Raw genomic sequence first — 18838 nt, 5'->3', positions numbered from 1 at the left:
AACTAACCTAAGGACATCACACACATCCATGCCCGAGGCAGGATTCGAACCTGCGACCGCAACGGTCGCGCGGTTTCAGACTGAAGCGCCTAGAACCACTCGACCACACCAGCCACCACACTTTTAACAGCTTCAGCCGACGTTGCCGACACCTAACGCCGCCACTGTGTAAATCAGTCCACTTGCTAATTACGGAAATTTCTTAACTGACATTTTTGCTCGAAGTGTTACATTTTATTTAGTTATAATTTCTATAGCTTTATAGCTAAAGGATACGGCATCATAGCTTGTTCAGCTCTCTTTAAATTTTTCGACGGTAAACGTACACTTTTTGGCGATGAATGTTGCTCGCCCTCTCTGTGGACAGATGGACAGTGACTTTGGCGAGTTCGTGACGCGACGTGACGCAACGCTGCTGCGCGTGCGCGGTCGCTCGCAGCGGCGCTTCGTGGGCGCCTACCTGTGCTTCGGCGTGGCCGCCGGCGTGGGCTGGGACGTGTTCCCCGTGGTCCGGTACGGCGTCAGCGGCGACGGCCTGCCCTTCCACATGGCGCTGCCCTACAGCGTCGACCAGCCGCTCGCCTTCGCCGCCACGTGGTTCTACTGCTTCTGCATGACCATGCACGTGGCCGTCGTCACCATGGTGTTCGACTCCTACAACATCAGCCTCATGGCGCACCTGCGCCAGCAGCTCATTGTGCTCTCCAGTAACGTCCTTGCTCTGGCTGAAGAGGGACGTCACGAGTCGATGTCTCTCGTGGAGTCCAGTCCGACCTCGAACTCGTCCGTACGTGTCGACAACGCTCGCATTCGTTATCGACTGCGGAGCATCATTCGCCACCACCAAGCTATCATCAGGTAAGACCACGTCTGCTGGTGCGCCGGCCTGGCGCCGAGCCAAGAAGGTTGCGTAACCAGCCGGCTAGGCACCCAGCGGGCAGTGCTGCACTGTGCTTTGTTAATTTTTTAAAACTGTTGCATCCTTGAGCCCCCGGTTTGAGATGTACCCTTGTCCGGTTAATGGCTGACGCTACAGTTCACACTTGATTAATAATTATAGAACAGAGTTACATCACCAGTTAGAGTTACATTTTCAGCAAGTACACCAAGTCCTTTGATCCAGACATGTATTTTTTCATCATTACTAACTTTACGACATGAGCAGGTATACAAGGAAACAGGCATATTACTATATACATAACTAGGTCTAGATTGGGATTTAGCATCTATTCCACAATGCCAGGTCTTGTAGGCGATGACATCTCGTTCCTCTCTATATAAGCGGGCAGTGCACGCCAGCGGAACCATTCCGCTGTGAGCTCTATCTGCAACAGCATTGAAGCACTATGCCTCGTCGACGTGTGTATCGTCAACGTCGCCACTGCATGCCTGTCTACAAACATACTATAAGCCTCGAAAACAAACTTGGCTCAAATGGAACAGCTCAATCTGTTATATTGAATGGACCTATATTTTTCCGTGGATGCCGAGTTAATTTTAGCCTCGATGCTGGCACAGGGAATACTGGAAGTGGATGATTTACCCTTGCTATTGTTCAATGTGAGAAAGCCTCTCTACCTGGATTGGAGTCATTCGCCGCATATCCACTAATGGATGTTTGCGATCACGTTTCCCCAGTCCTCCCTATCTCGTTCAGGACGGAGCAAGTCCCCCACATGTCTTATTTCTCTCCACTGTCTCACGTTGCGGAACCGTGAAATCCTCCTTCTACCAATTCCTCTTTTGCATTCAGTCTTCCCTCGATTATCAGTTGATGAAAGTGATATCTTATTACATTATCTAAGTAACCTGTTTTCTTACGTTTGATTGTGGTTAACAATTCACGGTCTCTTTTTACACCACTGGCCATTAAAATTGCTACACCACGAAGATGACGTGCTACAGACGCGAAATTTAACCGACAGGAAAAAGATGCTGTGATATGCAAATGAGTAGCTTTTCAGAGCATTCATACAAAGTTGGCGCCCGTGGCGACCCCTACAACGTGCTGACATGAGGAAAGTTTCCAACCGATATCTCAAACAGCAGTTGACCGGCGTTGCCTGGTGAAACGTTGTTGTGATGCCTTGTGTAAGGAGGACAAATGCGTACCATCACATTTCCGACTTTGATAAAGGTCAGATTGTAGCCTATCGCGATAGCGGTTTATCGTATCGCAACATTGCTGCTCACGTTGGTCGAGATCCAATGACTTTTATCAGAATATAGAATCGGTGGGTGCAGGAGGGTAATACGGAACGCCGTGCTGGATTCCAACGGCCTCGTATCACTAGCAATTGAGATAACAGGCATCTTATCCGCATGGCTGTAACAGATCGTGCAGCCACGTCTCGATCCCTGAGTCAACAGATGGGGACGTTTGCAAGACAACAACCATCTGCACCAACAGTTCGACGACGTTTGCAGCAGCATGGACTATCAGCTCGGAGACCATGGCTACTGTTACCCTTGACGCTGCATCACAGACATGAGAGCCTGCGATGGTGTACTCGACGACGAACCTGGGTGCACGAATGGCAATACGTCATGTTTTCGGATGAATCCAGGTTCTGTTTACAGCATCATGATGGTCGCATCCATGTTTGGCGACATCGCGTTGAACGCACATTGGAAGTGTGTATTCGTCATCGCCATACTTGCGTATCACCCGGCGTGATGGTATGGGGTGCCATTGGTTACACGTCTCGACCACCTCTTGTTCGCATTGAAGGCCCTTTGAACAGTGGACTTTACATTTCGGATGTGTTACGACCCGTGGCTCTACCCTTCATTCGATCCCTGCGAAACCCTACATTTCAGCAGGATAATGCACGACCACATGTTGCAGGTCCTGTACGGGCCTTTCTGGATACAGAAAATGTTCGACTGCTGCCCTGGCCAGCACATTCTCCAGATCTCTCACCAACTGAAAACGTCTGGTCAATGTGGCCGAGCAACTGGCTCATCACAATACGCCAGTCACTACTTTTGATGAACTGTGGTGTCGTGTTGAAGCTGCATGGGCAGCTGTACCTGTACATGCCATCCAAGCTCTGTTTGACTCAATGAGCAGGCGTGTCATGGTCGTTATTACGGCCAGAGGTGGTTGTTCTGGGTACTGATTTCTCAGGATCTATGCACCCAAATTGCGTGAAAATGTAATCTCATGTCAGTTCTAGTATAATAATATTTGTTCAATGAATACCCGTCTATCATCTGCATTTCTTCTTGGGGTAGCTATTTTAATGGCCAGTAGTATACTGTTCTCAGATCTCTTTATTAGTTTGCCTTGTTGTCCATGGAATTTTAAGGATTCTTCGTTATAAATACATCTCGAACGTTTGCACCTTATTCATAGTGCTTACTTTCAATGCCCTACGTTCCATGCCATGCCGTAGTACTGACCACACATAGCTATTCATAGATCTAATTCTGAGTTTAAGATCAGAGTCATTGGTTGTAAACACTTTGTTAAATTTCATCATGTGACTGCTTGCCTTCTATATTCTATATGTGATTTCCGTGTCGGATGACCAATTTTCGCACACCCACGTCTGGAAGTAGTTGAACCTTTTCTCCCTTTCTAAGGGGTCATTATTATTCATTAGTTCTACAGTTTGATGTTCGTTTGAATTGCGAGTAACTGACATAAATTTTTGTCTTTGTGGTGTTGATGCTGAGGCCCATACTCCCAATTTGTTCTCCCACAACAGTAAGAGGGTCTTGTAGGTCGTTCATGTTATAAGAAAATAAGGCTGTGTTATCTGCATATCTCATGTTGTTAGTCCATAGTCAGTTTACTTTGACACCTATTTAACGGTCATAAAGCGCCTCCTGCAATACTCGTATATGTTCTGAGTACAGATTAAAGAGGAGCGATGAGAGCACACATCCTTATCTAACTCCTCTACAGGTTCTTTGTGCTTCTTCGCTTGATTGCCAATTTTAATCTCAGCTGTTACGTTCAAATGAAGATTTTCTCTGCAGTGAATATCTTCTTCACCTGTGTCAAGTCTTCTCAAAATCTATACATGTGATGTTTCATTCTGTCAAATGCTTTTTCATAATCTATGAAGCACAGCATTACATCTTTTCTCTGACCGTAGCAGTTCTGAATCTATACTTGAATTGCGACCAGTGCTTCCCTCGTACCTAGACCCCGTGACTGTGAAGACCCCATATCTTTCTTCACACTTCACTGTTATTCTATATTGAATGATCTTGAGAAATATCTTTAGAGTATGACTTACTTGGCTAATTAGTCTGTAACTCCGCATTTTGTTGCATTGCTCTTCTTGGGCAAAGGTGTGAAGCATGACATCAGCGATTTGTCAGGAAATTTACCAATATTATAAATCTGATTAAATACTTTTGACGAACAAAGACACCGTTATCATCAAATGGTTTCAGCATTACAACTGGTATTTGATCTGGAACGATTGCTTTCCTATCTTTTGCTTTTCCTACAGCTCTCCTGATTTCGAAAATGGTGGTGGCAGGATCGGATGGACCCCAGGCAACTATATTTTGTATTTCAGATCTTTCAACTGCAAAGAGATTGTTAATATAAACCCCAGACAGTTTTCTTTTGTTAGTCGTCCAGCTCTCTTTCTCCTTGGTCATTTTCTGTATTTGAAAAGGCTTTTTTGTGATATGTACGATCCGTTTCCTATGTGTTCTTATGTAAGCTGAAGTAGTGTAGTTGCTGCAGTCGTTCCAACTCCTAACAAAAAAAAAAATGTTCAAATGTGTGTGAAATCTTATGGGACTTAACTGCTAAAGTCATCAGTCCCTAAGCTTACACACTACTTAAGCTAAAGGACAAACACACACATCCATGCCCGATGGCGGACTCGAACCTCCGCCAGGACCAGCTGCACAGTCCATGACTGTAGCGCCCTAGACCGCTCGGCCAACTCTTCACATTGTTGTTTCAGCCAGCTATTTTTTTCTGCTCTTATCTCTTTTCTTATGACTTTCTGCGTCGCCCTATATTTGTCCAGGTTTCTTTCGTTTTTATATTTTCTCCTTTTTCCAAATAATCCCAAAATATTGTCTGTCATCCTGTTTTCTGTTGTGTTTTCTGGCTGCAGCCTGTTTCACTCGCCAAAACATCTGTCATGATTTTTCCCATTTTCTCCCACACGCCGCTTACGTTTGCTCCGTCTTCTAGTTATGATTTGACTGTACCGGTAATTCTTTCCCTTATTTTTTTTGGTTACACTGTTTTTGATACTTTCGTCTTTAAGTCCATCGTAGTCTATATTCTGCTGTTGTGTATGTCTCTTGTCATTTGCAATTTTTGTTTCTGCTGCTAGTAGGACATGGTCCAAGGGAACGGTGGCTCCTGGGTCGGTGCATACCCTCGTTACTAAGGTTCTAAAGCACTTATTAATAAGTTCGTCTAGGTCGTAATTTGTTTGTTACCTTCACCTTTTCCTCTTGATAAAACTGATAAAGCTGTTTTCCCCGATCATTTCGTATTCCTAGCCCATATGGACCAACTAGTTCTTCAAATCTTCCTTCTCAAATTTTAGAGTTAAAATCACCCATTGTTACGCTTTTCTAATGTTCTTTTACCAATCAGAGCAGTTGTTCCTGTTCTTCGTAGAATACCTCAGTTTCATCTTCAGATGAATCTGATGTGGGCGTGTATACTTGGAAGATGTTGACATCAATTGGAATGGCAGTAAGTTTAAGTAAAGTCATTCAGTCTGAATGTGAGAAGAAATTTATCACAGACTTTTACCGTCATGAATATTCCTACGCTTTTTCTGTGTCTCTTACCTTGACTACCTGAATTACACATAGTTCCTTCCTGAACCTCACACATTCCAGCATCTGGCCACCATATCTCTGCTACTCCTAGGATGTCTGCCGTCAGTCTTTCCATTTCTTGTATTGGGTTAGCTAATTTCCCAGCCTCATACAAAATCTGTATGTCCCAGTTACAGATTCTAACTTTGTTTTGGAGATTCATCTTCCTTTTCTTAGCATCATTTAAAGCAATTCTGCCCTGGAACTCCTATTCGGGAATTATTTATACCTCCAGAAAAATTCTGAATTAAATGTGCTTATCACTTTGGGCTACGTGATTCGCTTGTGAATAATTGTTGGAGGCGGTTTCCCGTTAGCTTCATCTCATGTGGTAAACAGCCGCTCTTAACGTAGAGAAGAGACGCTGCTGGGAAACCACTCCTCTGGAGTCAAACGATTGTCTTTGCACTAGTTTGGGTCCACCCCAGGTATTTCATTTCCCCGGTACCACTCATATCTGGGAGGCATTTCCAAATATACCAACTGGGAAGCCGCCCGATGGGGTACTGGCAAACCTCACATCGGTTTGGAATATTAAAGCAGTAAAATAATGGATTTTTAGTACTGATAAATCTAGAGTTGCTTTCGGGCTTATAAATGCGAATAAGACTACCAGACTCCCAAAAATAAAGAAAATCCGAGATACAGCACTCACCAAGCTGTAGTTTGATCCAAAATGTGTTCTGTGTATTTTAATACAGAAAATGTTGATCTCCAATTCTCGTTATATAGTGACTCGCTCTTGTAATTCCAATTACCTATTTGACAGTATTGTTTGACCCTAGATAACAGTAGGATGGTATCATGCCTATGGGAATAACAACATTTATTTTGCCGATACGTTTAAACAATATAGCTTTCTGAACATGTCTAATCTAGAAAACTGGTGTTTATAGCCTCTGATGTCTCCATGATATGGCAACGAAACGTCAAGCACAGAGATATGTATTGGACTGGAGCCTAGTTCTCATGAAATAAAAGTCACCAACTGAAGAACAATTCGTTTCCATGCAATGTAAAACCAAGAACTGATGCTAAATTAACGTTATTCATAACACTGACCCCCATATTCACCACAGATTTTACAGTGGGTCCCGTACAGAGCGAGATGAAATTCCAAAGCTGCACATCAGTGATGCAAATACCTGTAAAAGGTAACGTAGTGCTGAAGCCATAAAATCTGCACTATGGAGCAATGGACGTAAGGCATTTGCTCTGAGGAGTCTTAACACACCGCTCTCATCGCTGGCGGGGTTTATGTCTCAAGTGTCTCAAGAGTTAAGCATGACGGGGTTCGGTGACGATTTGGGCACCCGTTTCTCACAACCCAAGGTTACTCTGCAAGGTCGCATTGCTACCACAGATAGTGTGACCATTTTGGCTGATCATGTCCATGCCATGGTTCAATGTTTGTTGCCCAGTGGTGATGCTGTTTTTGAAGACGGCTGGGCCCCTCTTCACACAGCACTCATCGCCAAGGACTGATTTAGTGAGCACGAGGATAAAGTTTCCCATCCACCCTGACTGCCATAGTCACCAGATCTCAATATTATTGAGCCGTTGTGGTGTAGTTTGGCGAGAAGGGTCCGTAACCAGTATCCACCTCCATCGTTGTTTCCTGAACTTGCCACGATTTTGCAGGAAGAACGGTATCCCTTGAAAGGCACTTCATTTCGTTCACTCCGAGACGACTGGAAGCAGTTTTGAATGCCAAAGGCTTTCTGTACCGTATTAGGCATGGTAGTGTGTCGTGTTTTTGGTTTTACATTTATTGCCTATCCCCTGTAATTTCTTCATATACAGATAACTCGGGATGCTAATAGACAATGAGGACTGAGAACAAAATAGCTATAGTTACTCAAAGTTAGATGGAGTTACACATGAGACCCAAATTCAGTCTTTATAGCAAAACCTCGCTCAAGGAACAAGAGTTAAACCAGGACTTCAGTCAAACGTAACAAAGGGTGTTTACCGCTACTGTTACTGCTTCTGTCCTTGGCTATATAGCGTATACCGGCAGCTCAGCATCCACAAATCAAGGCAATAGAAATAAGAAACATGAAACTTCCTGGCGGATTAAAACTGTGTGCCGGACCGAGACTCGAACTCGGGCACACAGTTTTAATCTGCCAGGAAGTTTCTTATCAGCGCACACTCCGCTGCAGGGTGAAAATCTCATTCTGGGTTAAGAAACATGCCGACTCAGAAGGCGCAACCAGCGAGCACAGGGGCAGAGGGAACTAGTAATTCTTTAAATATGATAGGCACAGTATCCACACCACCCCATAATACAACGAACCAGGACACTGTCCTCGGTGAGCAACCTAATTTACTACGCAGAACAGCAGCAAATTTTGGGACCAAGAGGGATCGCACGTGTAATTAAATCAGCTCGGCACGTGGCGTTTAGTGGGATATTCACCAATCGTTCGGTGGTACTTGTACTGTGTCACATTCGGAAAAGCAAATACACTCCTGGAAATTGAAATAAGAACACCGTGAATGCATTGTCCCAGGAAGGGGAAACTTTATTGACACATTCCTGGGGTCAGATACATCACATGATCACACTGACAGAACCACAGGCACATAGAAACAGGCAACAGAGCATGCACAATGTCGGCACTAGTACAGTGTATATCCACCTTTCGCAACAATGCAGGCTGCTATTCTCCCATGGAGACGATCGTAGAGATGCTGGATGTAGTCCTGTGGAACGGCTTGCCATGCCATTTCCACCTGGCGCCTCAGTTGGACCAGCGTTCGTGCTGGACGTGCAGACCGCGTGAGACGACGCTTCATCCAGTCCCAAACATGCTCAATGGGGGACAGATCCGGAGATCTTGCTGGCCAGGGTAGTTGACTTACACCGTCTAGAGAACGTTGGGTGGCACGGGATACATGTGGACGTGCATTGTCCTGTTGGAACAGCAAGTTCCTTGCCGGTCTAGGAATGGTAGAACGATGGGTTCGATGACGGTTTGGATGTACCGTGCACTATTCAGTGTCCCCTCGACGATCACCAGTGGTGTACGGCCAGTGTAGGAGATCGCTCCCCACACCATGATGCCGGGTGTTGGCCCTGTGTGCCTCGGTCGTATGCAGTCCTGATTGTGGCGCTCACCTGCACGGCGCCAAACACGCATACGACCATCATTGGCACCAAGGCAGAAGCGACTCTCATCGCTGAAGACGACACGTCTCCATTCGTCCCTCCATTCACGCCTGTCGCGACACCACTGGAGGCGGGCTGCACGATGTTGGGGCGTGAGCGGAAGACGGCCTAACGGTGTGCGGGACCGTAGCCCAGCTTCATGGAGACGGTTGCGAATGGTCCTCGCTGATACCCCAGCAGCAACAGTGTCCCTAATTTGCTGGGAAGTGGCGGTGCGGTCCCCTACGGCACTGCGTAGGATCCTACGGTCTTGGCGTGCATCCGTGCGTCGCTGCGGTCCGGTCCCAGGTCGACGGGCACGTGCACCTTCCGCCGACCACTGGCGACAACATTGATGTACTGTGGAGACCTCACGCCCCATGTGTTGAGCAATTCGGCGGTACGTCCACCCGGCCTCCCGCATGCCCACTATACGCCCTCGCTCAAAGTCCGTCAACTGCACATACGGTTCACGTCCACGCTGTCGCGGCATGCTACCAGTGTTAAAGACTGCGATGGCGCTCCGTATGCCACGGCAAACTGGCTGACACTGACGGCGGCGGTGCACAAATGCTGCGCAGCTAGCGCCATTCGACGGCCAACACCGCGGTTCCTGGTGTGTCCGCTGTGCCGTGCGTGTGATCATTGCTTGTACAGCCCTCTCGCAGTGTCCGGAGCAAGTATGGTAGGTCTGACACACCGGTGTCAATGTGTTCTTTTTTCCATTTCCAGGAGTGTAGATTGCCACGTGTGTGACAAACAAAGTACTTGGCAGTGTACGAAACAATATTCACTGCTGGGATCACAACTCCTATTTTAGGAAAGAACTTCTACGTTAGTAAAGCGTAGTCTAATCAACAAATCGAGTACGCTGAATCTAGCACTTCGCCACAAATCCCTATTGGTAGCTCGTATTGTGTCTTGGATTATTCACGTCAATCCGTTTCACCCATGCGAGCAAACCAATGTTAATTACAGTACACAGAGGTTTGCAAGACATCGTCCTAGGATAAAATTATTCAATTCCAAGATAGTGTTGATTGAGGCATCTGCAATCATACAGTGATGCACCTAAGTAATAGCCGCGCCAACTTCAAATGAGACGCCTAGTCATACTATTTCCATAAGAGGGAAATGCTATCCCTATACTGACTGCCTTTCTGTTAGCAGATTGCAAGACCTTGCCATGCCGTCGTTCCTACAGGCCAGCTGTTCCAATGACCATACTTACTTTGAGTTAAGTTTTTCTATGCTTAACTTACAAACTTAATTAAGTGCTTACCTTCGTGAAAGTATTCAAGAATTATACTGTAAGAGTGAAAATCAATCTTCTCATAATTAGTCTTCTTACTTATAGCAGACATGCTGTGCGGAAAACTCCTCTAAATAAATAAAAAAACAATTTAACGATAATGTAATATATTAATGAAGCTTTAGATCATAATTATGATAATACTAGTTTCCTACCCAAAGCCCATATTGCAACTAGATGTCTGAATAAACAATAAGTTTTGCTTTTTCTCATTCAATACAATCAAACGTAAATGGCAGTCAGCTAATTTCTTTCCGTAGTTAACATCCACTTCTTCGACTGTTCTAGAAGTTTTTACCTGTTTTGGCAAATCTCTTTGACTTTTCATTTTGTAATACTCTCCTTCTTAAAATCATTGCATTCTTTAATCAGTTAGTTCCCTTTCTCTACATCAACGGACAGTAGGTGGATTTTAATTTACTAATAAGTCAGGTTGCATTCTTTAAATGATTTTATTTCTCTTTCAAAATACGGCTGTACTTTGATATCTTATGAGGGCTGAAAACTGCCTGGCAACTGGACTAAATATCAATAAAATAAACCAATAAAAATAAACCACTAAGGGCCACTATCATGTAAACTCTGTGTTTTAAAATGTGTAGTGTCAATTCAGACATTGGACCAACATATTGTGCATATTAATGATGATAATTTAAGTCACTCATAACTTTCTATTTAAAGTGATTGTGACAGCTGTATTTTTTCAGTCAAATCTTTCTTTTGTTACTTGTTCAGTTTCAATGAGGACAAAATGAAGATCTGAAATCTGAGTTGCACAACTGAATCAATCACCAACTGCTGTTAACATAATATAAAAGTGCACCCACTTACACATATGTCCATAAAAAATTCTCCTAACCATGCAATGTAGCTACAATCTCAAATATTGCACACAAATCCACAACAATGACATAATATAAATAGGGGAATAAAGCCAAAGTCAGCCCAGTCTGCACTGTTGCCACATTTATTCAAGATGGCAGCTCTTCCAGTGGAATTCCCTATCCCCTCTCCCTAAGATGTTTGTGGAGCATCACATGACGTTATCACTACGACTCCTCTTCCTCTCCGCCACTTCCCCTCTCCCCTCTCTCACTTCCCCTCTTCTCCCCCAGTTGTGAACTGGTGGGAGAGAGACTCAGTCTGTGATGAGGTGCTGGAGAAGAAAGATATAAAATGGCGATGCAGCAGGATGGGTTGAAATAGCATTTCACAACTGATGCAGGCAGTTGCTAGTGCTCGAATTGCTGACCTACTCCTTTGAAATGGCTCATCAACCTGCCTCTTGCAGCATGCAAGAGGCGATTGCCACCAATCCAGCAAGTAGGTGACATTATTCCTATGTGCAACATTTTTATGGTGGGCAGCACACTAATAAAAGTAAAATGCTAAACCAATTACAGTTACCACTGTAGCCAAACAGACAGTTCTCCAACAATGTGTCCTCTTCTGCAGCTGCAGACAGACTGACCTACTTGGCAATTCCACCACCAGAGGGTGCTTGACAGTGTGACATATTTGTGGGGGGGGGGGGGGAATTCAGGGGGAATCAATAACAAAACAGTATTCTTCCATCCACAACCTAAAAATTCGCAGGGTCCTACAGCAAATCAGAAACGCTACATCTGTCAAGTAATCGTAATGTCGATGGATCTAAGGCAGATGCAGCCTCAGCTGTAGTCAATCAGTGGAAGAACACTGAAGCCCCACCAGCAACTGAGACTATCATCCACCTAAACCTCGCAGAAAAAGTGAAAAAGTAAGTACATGTGCTTTAGTTCTGTGTCTTTGTTTAAATCCATGATTTTGTTTGTGCATGGTTATTGTTTCCTCTTCTTCTTTGTTCAGTGACCTCCAGCAGGTCTAAACTGAACAGATCGTTGCCTTATGTTCAAAATGAGTGTAAAGACATTGTGTACTACCTCCATATGTGTAGTGTGCATGTAGATGATTTACAACACCACATCAAAGAACTAGTTGATTTTGTTGATGTTGTGCATCCCATATACGATTACTAAATAAAAACAATATTTGTATTACAGCAAACTGTATTTCATTTTTGTATACCCCTAATAATAATAATAATGTTCTCAGCATTTTCTATGCGATGTCTGGAATACGCCAGCAGCAGCAAGCTGGCTCTGAATTATGTGATCACCGCAGTCATTCAGTCATTGTTAATCTGAATGATAGAACAAGGTGTTCAGATTTACAGGGTGTATATATATATATATATATATATATATATATATATATATATATATTAGTGATGAAATGACTCAGCTTGCTGCTGCTGATGTATCTAGACACTGACTTGAAAATATTGAGAACATTGTTGTTGTTATTATTATTACATATTCTATGGCTTAGTTGATGACATTTATATTTTCTATAAAAGCCAATTACACGCCAATACAGGATGCAGTCAGTAGGATGAAGTATCCTCAACACATGGACTTTGTTGTAAGTGACTGGTCGTGTGAAGGTGTGGAAGAAGATAAGAAGAGGGAGAATGGGATACTCCTCTCCAGTAATATACAAGTGATAACTGTAGGTCCATGCAGTTGCGGCAAGACAAATATGCACATGTCAGTGCTAACACACTCGGATGGAGTTTGTTTTGGGCATGTATGTGTATTTTCGAAAGCATTGTTTCAGTTTAAGTAGTAGTTATTGCAAAAGATACGCAAGGTGTCAGTGGTGTAAAATACACGTCATTCAGCCCTCCACCAGAAAAAGTAAAGCCAAACACCATACTCATATTTGATGATGTTGCTGTGGAAAACCGGGATCAAATTCTATGATATTTCTGTTTTCGTCGTCATATGAGTGCTGGCGTATTTTATTTGAGACAAACATGTTCCAGAATCCCAAAACAATTGGTGAGGGATACGTGCCTGTAGTTACTTATTAAAATCAATGTCCACTCCCAGGCAATCCCTGTAATTCTTTTGTGTCCTAAGTGCAGTGGTGACTAGGGAAAACGTATCGCATTGTGAATGTTGTAAGACAGTTGTGTCCTCGTGATAGAACACGATAAAAACCCACGATAAGCCGATAAAAGCGTCCTCTCAGGTACAGTAACTATGTGGTTGGCTAATAACTATCATCGAGTGAAAGTACTGCCGCAGGTGTACTTTATACGTGACCAGAAACTTTTTGGATTATCTGCCAGTCTTCAAGACAGAGTTCCGTGGTGGAAATTATTAAAGACATATCGCACTGAAGTCAGCAATAACTTCCAAGCGTTTGCAGAACTTCGTCAATCTTTTGGATTTTGCGTCTTTTAAATTTTGCTTCTGCAACAATGTTCTGACCTTCTTTGTTTGTCAAGGGAGAGGCGTCCCTTCTCTTATTGCTTTATTTGGTATAAATGTCTTAACTGTCGTCTATACAATTTCGTTGAATTCAATCGTCATATGCTTGTAGAGGGAGACCAAGAGATGAATACAGAAGGATGTAGGTTGCAGTAGTTACTGGGAGATGAAGAAGCTTGCACAGGATAGAGTAGCATGGAGAGCTGCATCAAACCAGTCTCAGTACTGAAGACCACAACAACAACATTATGGTCTATACTCACATAGTTAGTTGGGAAGGAGTGAACACTGTATTCCAAGATTGTTTGTTGCTCTGAGGTCACCGACGTTTTCGCAACCATTTACACTTTGAGAAGGCTCCTGAAGTACTTGTTCAAAATAATTTTCGAAGTAAACCTTAAGAAAAAATTTCGGAGGAAGTTTTGGACCTATTACCGCCTTTGGATACGTATTTTCGCCAACATATCGATGTTAGATTGAAGTGGTCACCAACTAAATCTGCATGAGTTGGGCTTCTTTGAAGCTTTTCGCAATTGTATCATTTGAAACAAGGAGGCGGTAAAATGAATCAATTATTAATTTATTCCGGTTGTCAAATAAAACTCTTACCCACTCTAACTCACAGGGACTATCTATTTCAGCTGCACTGCAAGATAAACTACTTCTAACAGCGACAAATAGGAAGCCACCAACTGTATACAACCTGTTCATCCTGAACATCAGTAGGACCGTTGTAAAAATTTCGGATGAAATTATTTCCGGCTTTAGCGATCTTTCAGTGTCTGTAACGATTTGAGCTTCAGCACTTTCAATTAGAGCTTGAGCTTTCTTCTTTCCAAAAACAGGTACAACACTTTACGACAGTGTATTGTCTTTTACTTTAAGCAAATTATTCGTTCAATATCAGCTCCAACAGCTTTTTTATTTAAATTATTGAAGAATGAGATTTTCTCTCTGCAGCGGAGTGTGCGCTGATATGAAACTTCCTGGCAGATTAAAACTGTGTGGCCGACCGAGACTCGAACTCGGGACCTTTACCTTTCGCGGGCAGCCATTGTCAACAGACTCAAATTTGTTATATAAATCGTGTTCTACATTTCAAATTTCACCTCACAAGTTAACTTATAGATTAGATGCTCTTTGCTCAACATTCTGAACTCTGGACTCGGTGTGTTCCTCTGTCGTGTAATTCTACAATCTTTGAATTTGCTTTTGTAAGCTGATGACTTAGTTCTTTTCTTGTGGCAGGGCTTTGATTACTTAATTCTTCCTGGAATGTTATAATTTGGTTCGGTAGGTCCAATTTAACAGCATAAGAGTTTTCAGAAGTCTGATTCCCTAACTTATTTTTGAAAACGTCACTATTATTAACAATTTCACTGTTTGTTTCTGCACGTTCTTTCCTCAGAACATCACAATTTCTTGCAATTTGACTTCGTAAATCACTTTATATCTCACTCTTGACAGTGTCACTGTTTCTAGCCATCTTCATTCTTTATTTTGGAAATATGTATTCCTAATTCACTTCGTGAAGCCCAACTTTGTCTTGCCACTCAAACATTAGTTGCTAAATCTGTTGAATTTTCAGTACTCTGATTTAGTCCTGATCCTGAATCGTCTCCTTCAAATAAGTCCATAACCGAATCTCTTTTCTCTATTTCTGTTGCTATTTTTCAAGATTTTAAGAATAATGACAGTCTAAACTAACCGTTTCACACGAAAAAGAAGAATCACAACTAACAAATTATTTGTTTCTGGTTCCCACCATGATGAAATTTGCTACTTCACTACTCTAGATCAAGTTACATTCGATATCTTATCCAGTCCCGTTGTTCACAGATCGTAATTGGTTTCCAGTCAAGTTACGCTACAATAAGTTTTACATCCATCTCAATCTCTTTACGTTATCTGAAAAGTACATCACGAGTTAATGTTTCTTTGTATGATAATAAATTCGTCGATGACGTAACCACGTTTGACACGCCTCTTTCAATGATATTTATACAGTGACTTACCCACTGGACGGATATACGTCATTTTTATTGACCGTTAGAAGATGTGTACACAGTAATCAGTTACCAAATTATACGTAGCCGGTACTCTCAATGTTGACTTTGTTGTCTCTTAGCGGGGTTATGATTACGTCTGCAAGAAGAAATTATACTAGTTCAGAACTGTTAGTTTCATTAATCACTAACTACCAAACAAAGCCAGTTTCTTCATTATATCTTCTGTAATCGTAATTACTTAGGTGACTGACAACTTCCAAATTAACATTACCTTATCTACTCATATGAGCTACAAATTCCACTCTTTACGCCACTTACAACCGAACTGCTTTGTACAACACCTCAGACGTGAATACTTTCTATGAAATCTGAAACAGAAGTACTTCTTACAATTCTTCCCGCCAACTGCGCGAGAGCACAAATATTACATTTAAAGGAAAAAATTAATTTTTAACGTTTCTGGTAAAGATATTATTTAAAGAAACGTAGTGAAAAACAGGTTCACCTATTTTCGTATTAAAGCTTTCAGAATTACTAAAACTACGTATAATATAAAGTAGCAATACATGAAGTAAGGAATGTCACAGAATGTAGTTTTGCGCGATATGAGCTTCTTCGGATACAAATGAAAATACAGATACCGAACGATATCAGAGAACTTATAATGTGTATTAGGCGGTCGTTTGGAGAGATTTGTTAAGGCTGCTTGGTGACTGTGTCTTACATCCACGGTCTCCGTGGCGCTATCGTTCAACAAAATAATACAAGGCTGCTTTCTTCCCATGTTACACTGACCTACCTTGACACGAAGAATATTCGAATCTTGCCGTGCGCAACACATTCTCTCGATTCCCCATCTACGGGAAACGCCTGGTTGCGGACTGCGGAGAGCCTGTCAAGCTGCCACTCGCCAATATGTACCTTTGACGAAGTCTGGCAGATTAGAAGTAGTGTGCAATGACGTACCCATATCAGTAATCCAAACAAAGTTCGACTCGACGCCTGTTCAAGTTAGATCGACTGATGTTGCCGTTGTTGCACCTCTGTTTAGTAAATTTGACAGCTTAATGCCCCAAATCACCTCCAAATTTAATAATGTATTCTTCCTACTACTTTGTATATGCACAGTAAGTATCAGTTGGTTATTTGCTATACTTTCTGATGATACAGTTTTAATGGCCAGGATAGTCATATTGTGGGTACTGTAAAACATTGCCCATACGTGATACGAATCATGCTATAGTTTTGTTTTCTTTCTCTTTATGCTACGCAGTGTTCTTACCGATCTGCCAACTTCTTAACTTCTTAATGCAACTTACACTTATTCTGTGCTTCCAGGAACGTCGAGTCACTAGAGAAGTGCTTGGGAGGCATGTTACTTGGGCAGAGCCTATCCATTGGTGCCTCCATCTGCTTTCAGCTGTTCCAGCTTGCCACAGTGAGTCTCTTAAACTCCCTTACCATTTCCATTGTACTGAACCAAACGTCTGCTGCGAGAATCATTCGAATTCTTTCGATGTCTAGCGAATAAAATAACTTCACAATGCCCGTTACACAATAACTGATTTTTTATCGTGCTTAAATAAATATGACCGTTTCTGTTATGAGAACTATAATGTTTCCAGCAAATCTCTGCATTTAATTTATAGAGATTTTGAAAAATAGAATCTTCTTGATAAAGAATTTTTATCAGCCCCACACCACAGTAACACGTATATTTACAACGAGTTTCGGCAAATTTTAATTTTCACCTTCTGATAATCTATACACATCAAACATTGTTCCACTCTCCGTAGTGGACTGTTATCTAGCCGTGAACGTAGAGAAGCTCCTGTCGCTGGATCAGAGGCTCCAGTGTAGCGTCAGGTAATAAAAACATAATTGTGGTTTCATGTATGTAGATGATCTGAAGACGACAGTTAAATTTTGCCGAAACTGGTAGTCTATGTATGTAATTACTGTGGTCCAGGGAAATAAAACTTCTCTAGGGGGAAGATTATACTTTTCGTATTAAGAGATCGCTCTCCCGCTGACAATGTCAGATAATCATACTCTTGAAATTTTGTTTTATTTAATACGGCTTAGTAAAAGGCATCCCACTGAGGCAGAGATATATTTTCATAGCACAAGCAGCTATTTCTGCGGCGTTTGCTGTAGGTACATGCCTCTCTGAGCCAATAAAACGAGGTTCGTTGAATGCTGTCAAGTGGTGAATTCAATTCTAATTTAATTTATGTTACTTTCATGCAATATTTTGCACTTTTTCTGCAAACGATTAGCCACTGTTCATACTTCAGTTGTAAGTCGAAATTTCGAATGCGCAGCTTAAAATGAGCGGGAAGCGGACTTCACAGAATCGGCGGCATGGGTGAGGGGCTCAGGACAATCTTCGTGGATGAACAGCGTGACAGCCCAAGTAACCTGTAATTCCAAACGCCTGTTCCTCAATTACGAACACACTAAAGTCTGCATCGAGAGACAACGAAGAGTCGTGGGAAGTAAGTCAGACGTTCAACGACAAAGTTTCCTACGCACGAATACTGATGTGAAATGTTACTTCCATTAAATTCTAGAGTTATTCGTGAATTGCAATACTTTTCCCCAGAAATCTATGTTAAAATGTAGCAGCGATTATAATCCTCCGCGTAAACAGTTGTTCAAGAAGGGATGTTCCATACCACGCACGCGCAATGTACTGCCCGTGTGTTCCAGTTCTTATCTCACAATGGCGTACTGTGTTGTACAGGTTAGAACTATCTTCCTCTGAACTATGTAGTTATGTTCCGTTTTCCATTGCAAGACTTCATCCACACCTTTTGAGAGCATCCACGATCAAGATGCACTCCTAAAGAGGCCTTAGTAGCCAAAAACTTTATGAACATCGGAAAAAATACGTTCTGTTATAATGGCTGATCAAACAGTGTCCATTCGAGGGCGTTGCTGCAGCGTATATGCAACGTAGCCTCACCCTCGATGAGGGTATATAAGCACTTACATGTAGGGCAGGGACCAATGTGGCAATCGTGTCTTTCCGACATTCGTGTGATAAATGCGGAAACGCAAACTATGGCGACGTTATCACCAAACCCGTCCAATCAAGACATTGACATACATTAATGACTTAACATTCCACATTGATGAAGATGCAAAGTTAGTTCTTTTTGCTGATGATACAAGTATAGTAATAACATCCAAAAACCAAGAACTTAGTGATGTAATTGTAAATGAT

At 42.5% G+C, this 18838-nt stretch overlaps 1 protein-coding gene across 1 annotated transcript in view; it reads left to right on the top strand.

Moving 5' to 3' along the window:
* The first annotated feature begins 337 nt into the window (after nucleotides 1-337).
* The window catches only part of LOC126416982 (odorant receptor Or2-like), a 38319-nt gene continuing 19818 nt past the window's right edge, over nucleotides 338-18838 (top strand). The window contains exons 1-2 of the mRNA XM_050084867.1: nucleotides 338-858; nucleotides 16948-17047. Of these exons, the coding sequence (XP_049940824.1) occupies nucleotides 338-858; nucleotides 16948-17047 (621 nt within the window). The remainder of the gene's footprint in view (nucleotides 859-16947; nucleotides 17048-18838) is intronic.

This window comes from Schistocerca serialis, chromosome 8 (genome assembly GCF_023864345.2).
Source record: "Schistocerca serialis cubense isolate TAMUIC-IGC-003099 chromosome 8, iqSchSeri2.2, whole genome shotgun sequence".
NCBI classification, from domain to species: domain Eukaryota; kingdom Metazoa; phylum Arthropoda; class Insecta; order Orthoptera; family Acrididae; genus Schistocerca; species Schistocerca serialis.
Note: the sequence above shows the minus strand (reverse complement) of the source record. Positions and strands in the feature narration are given on the sequence as shown.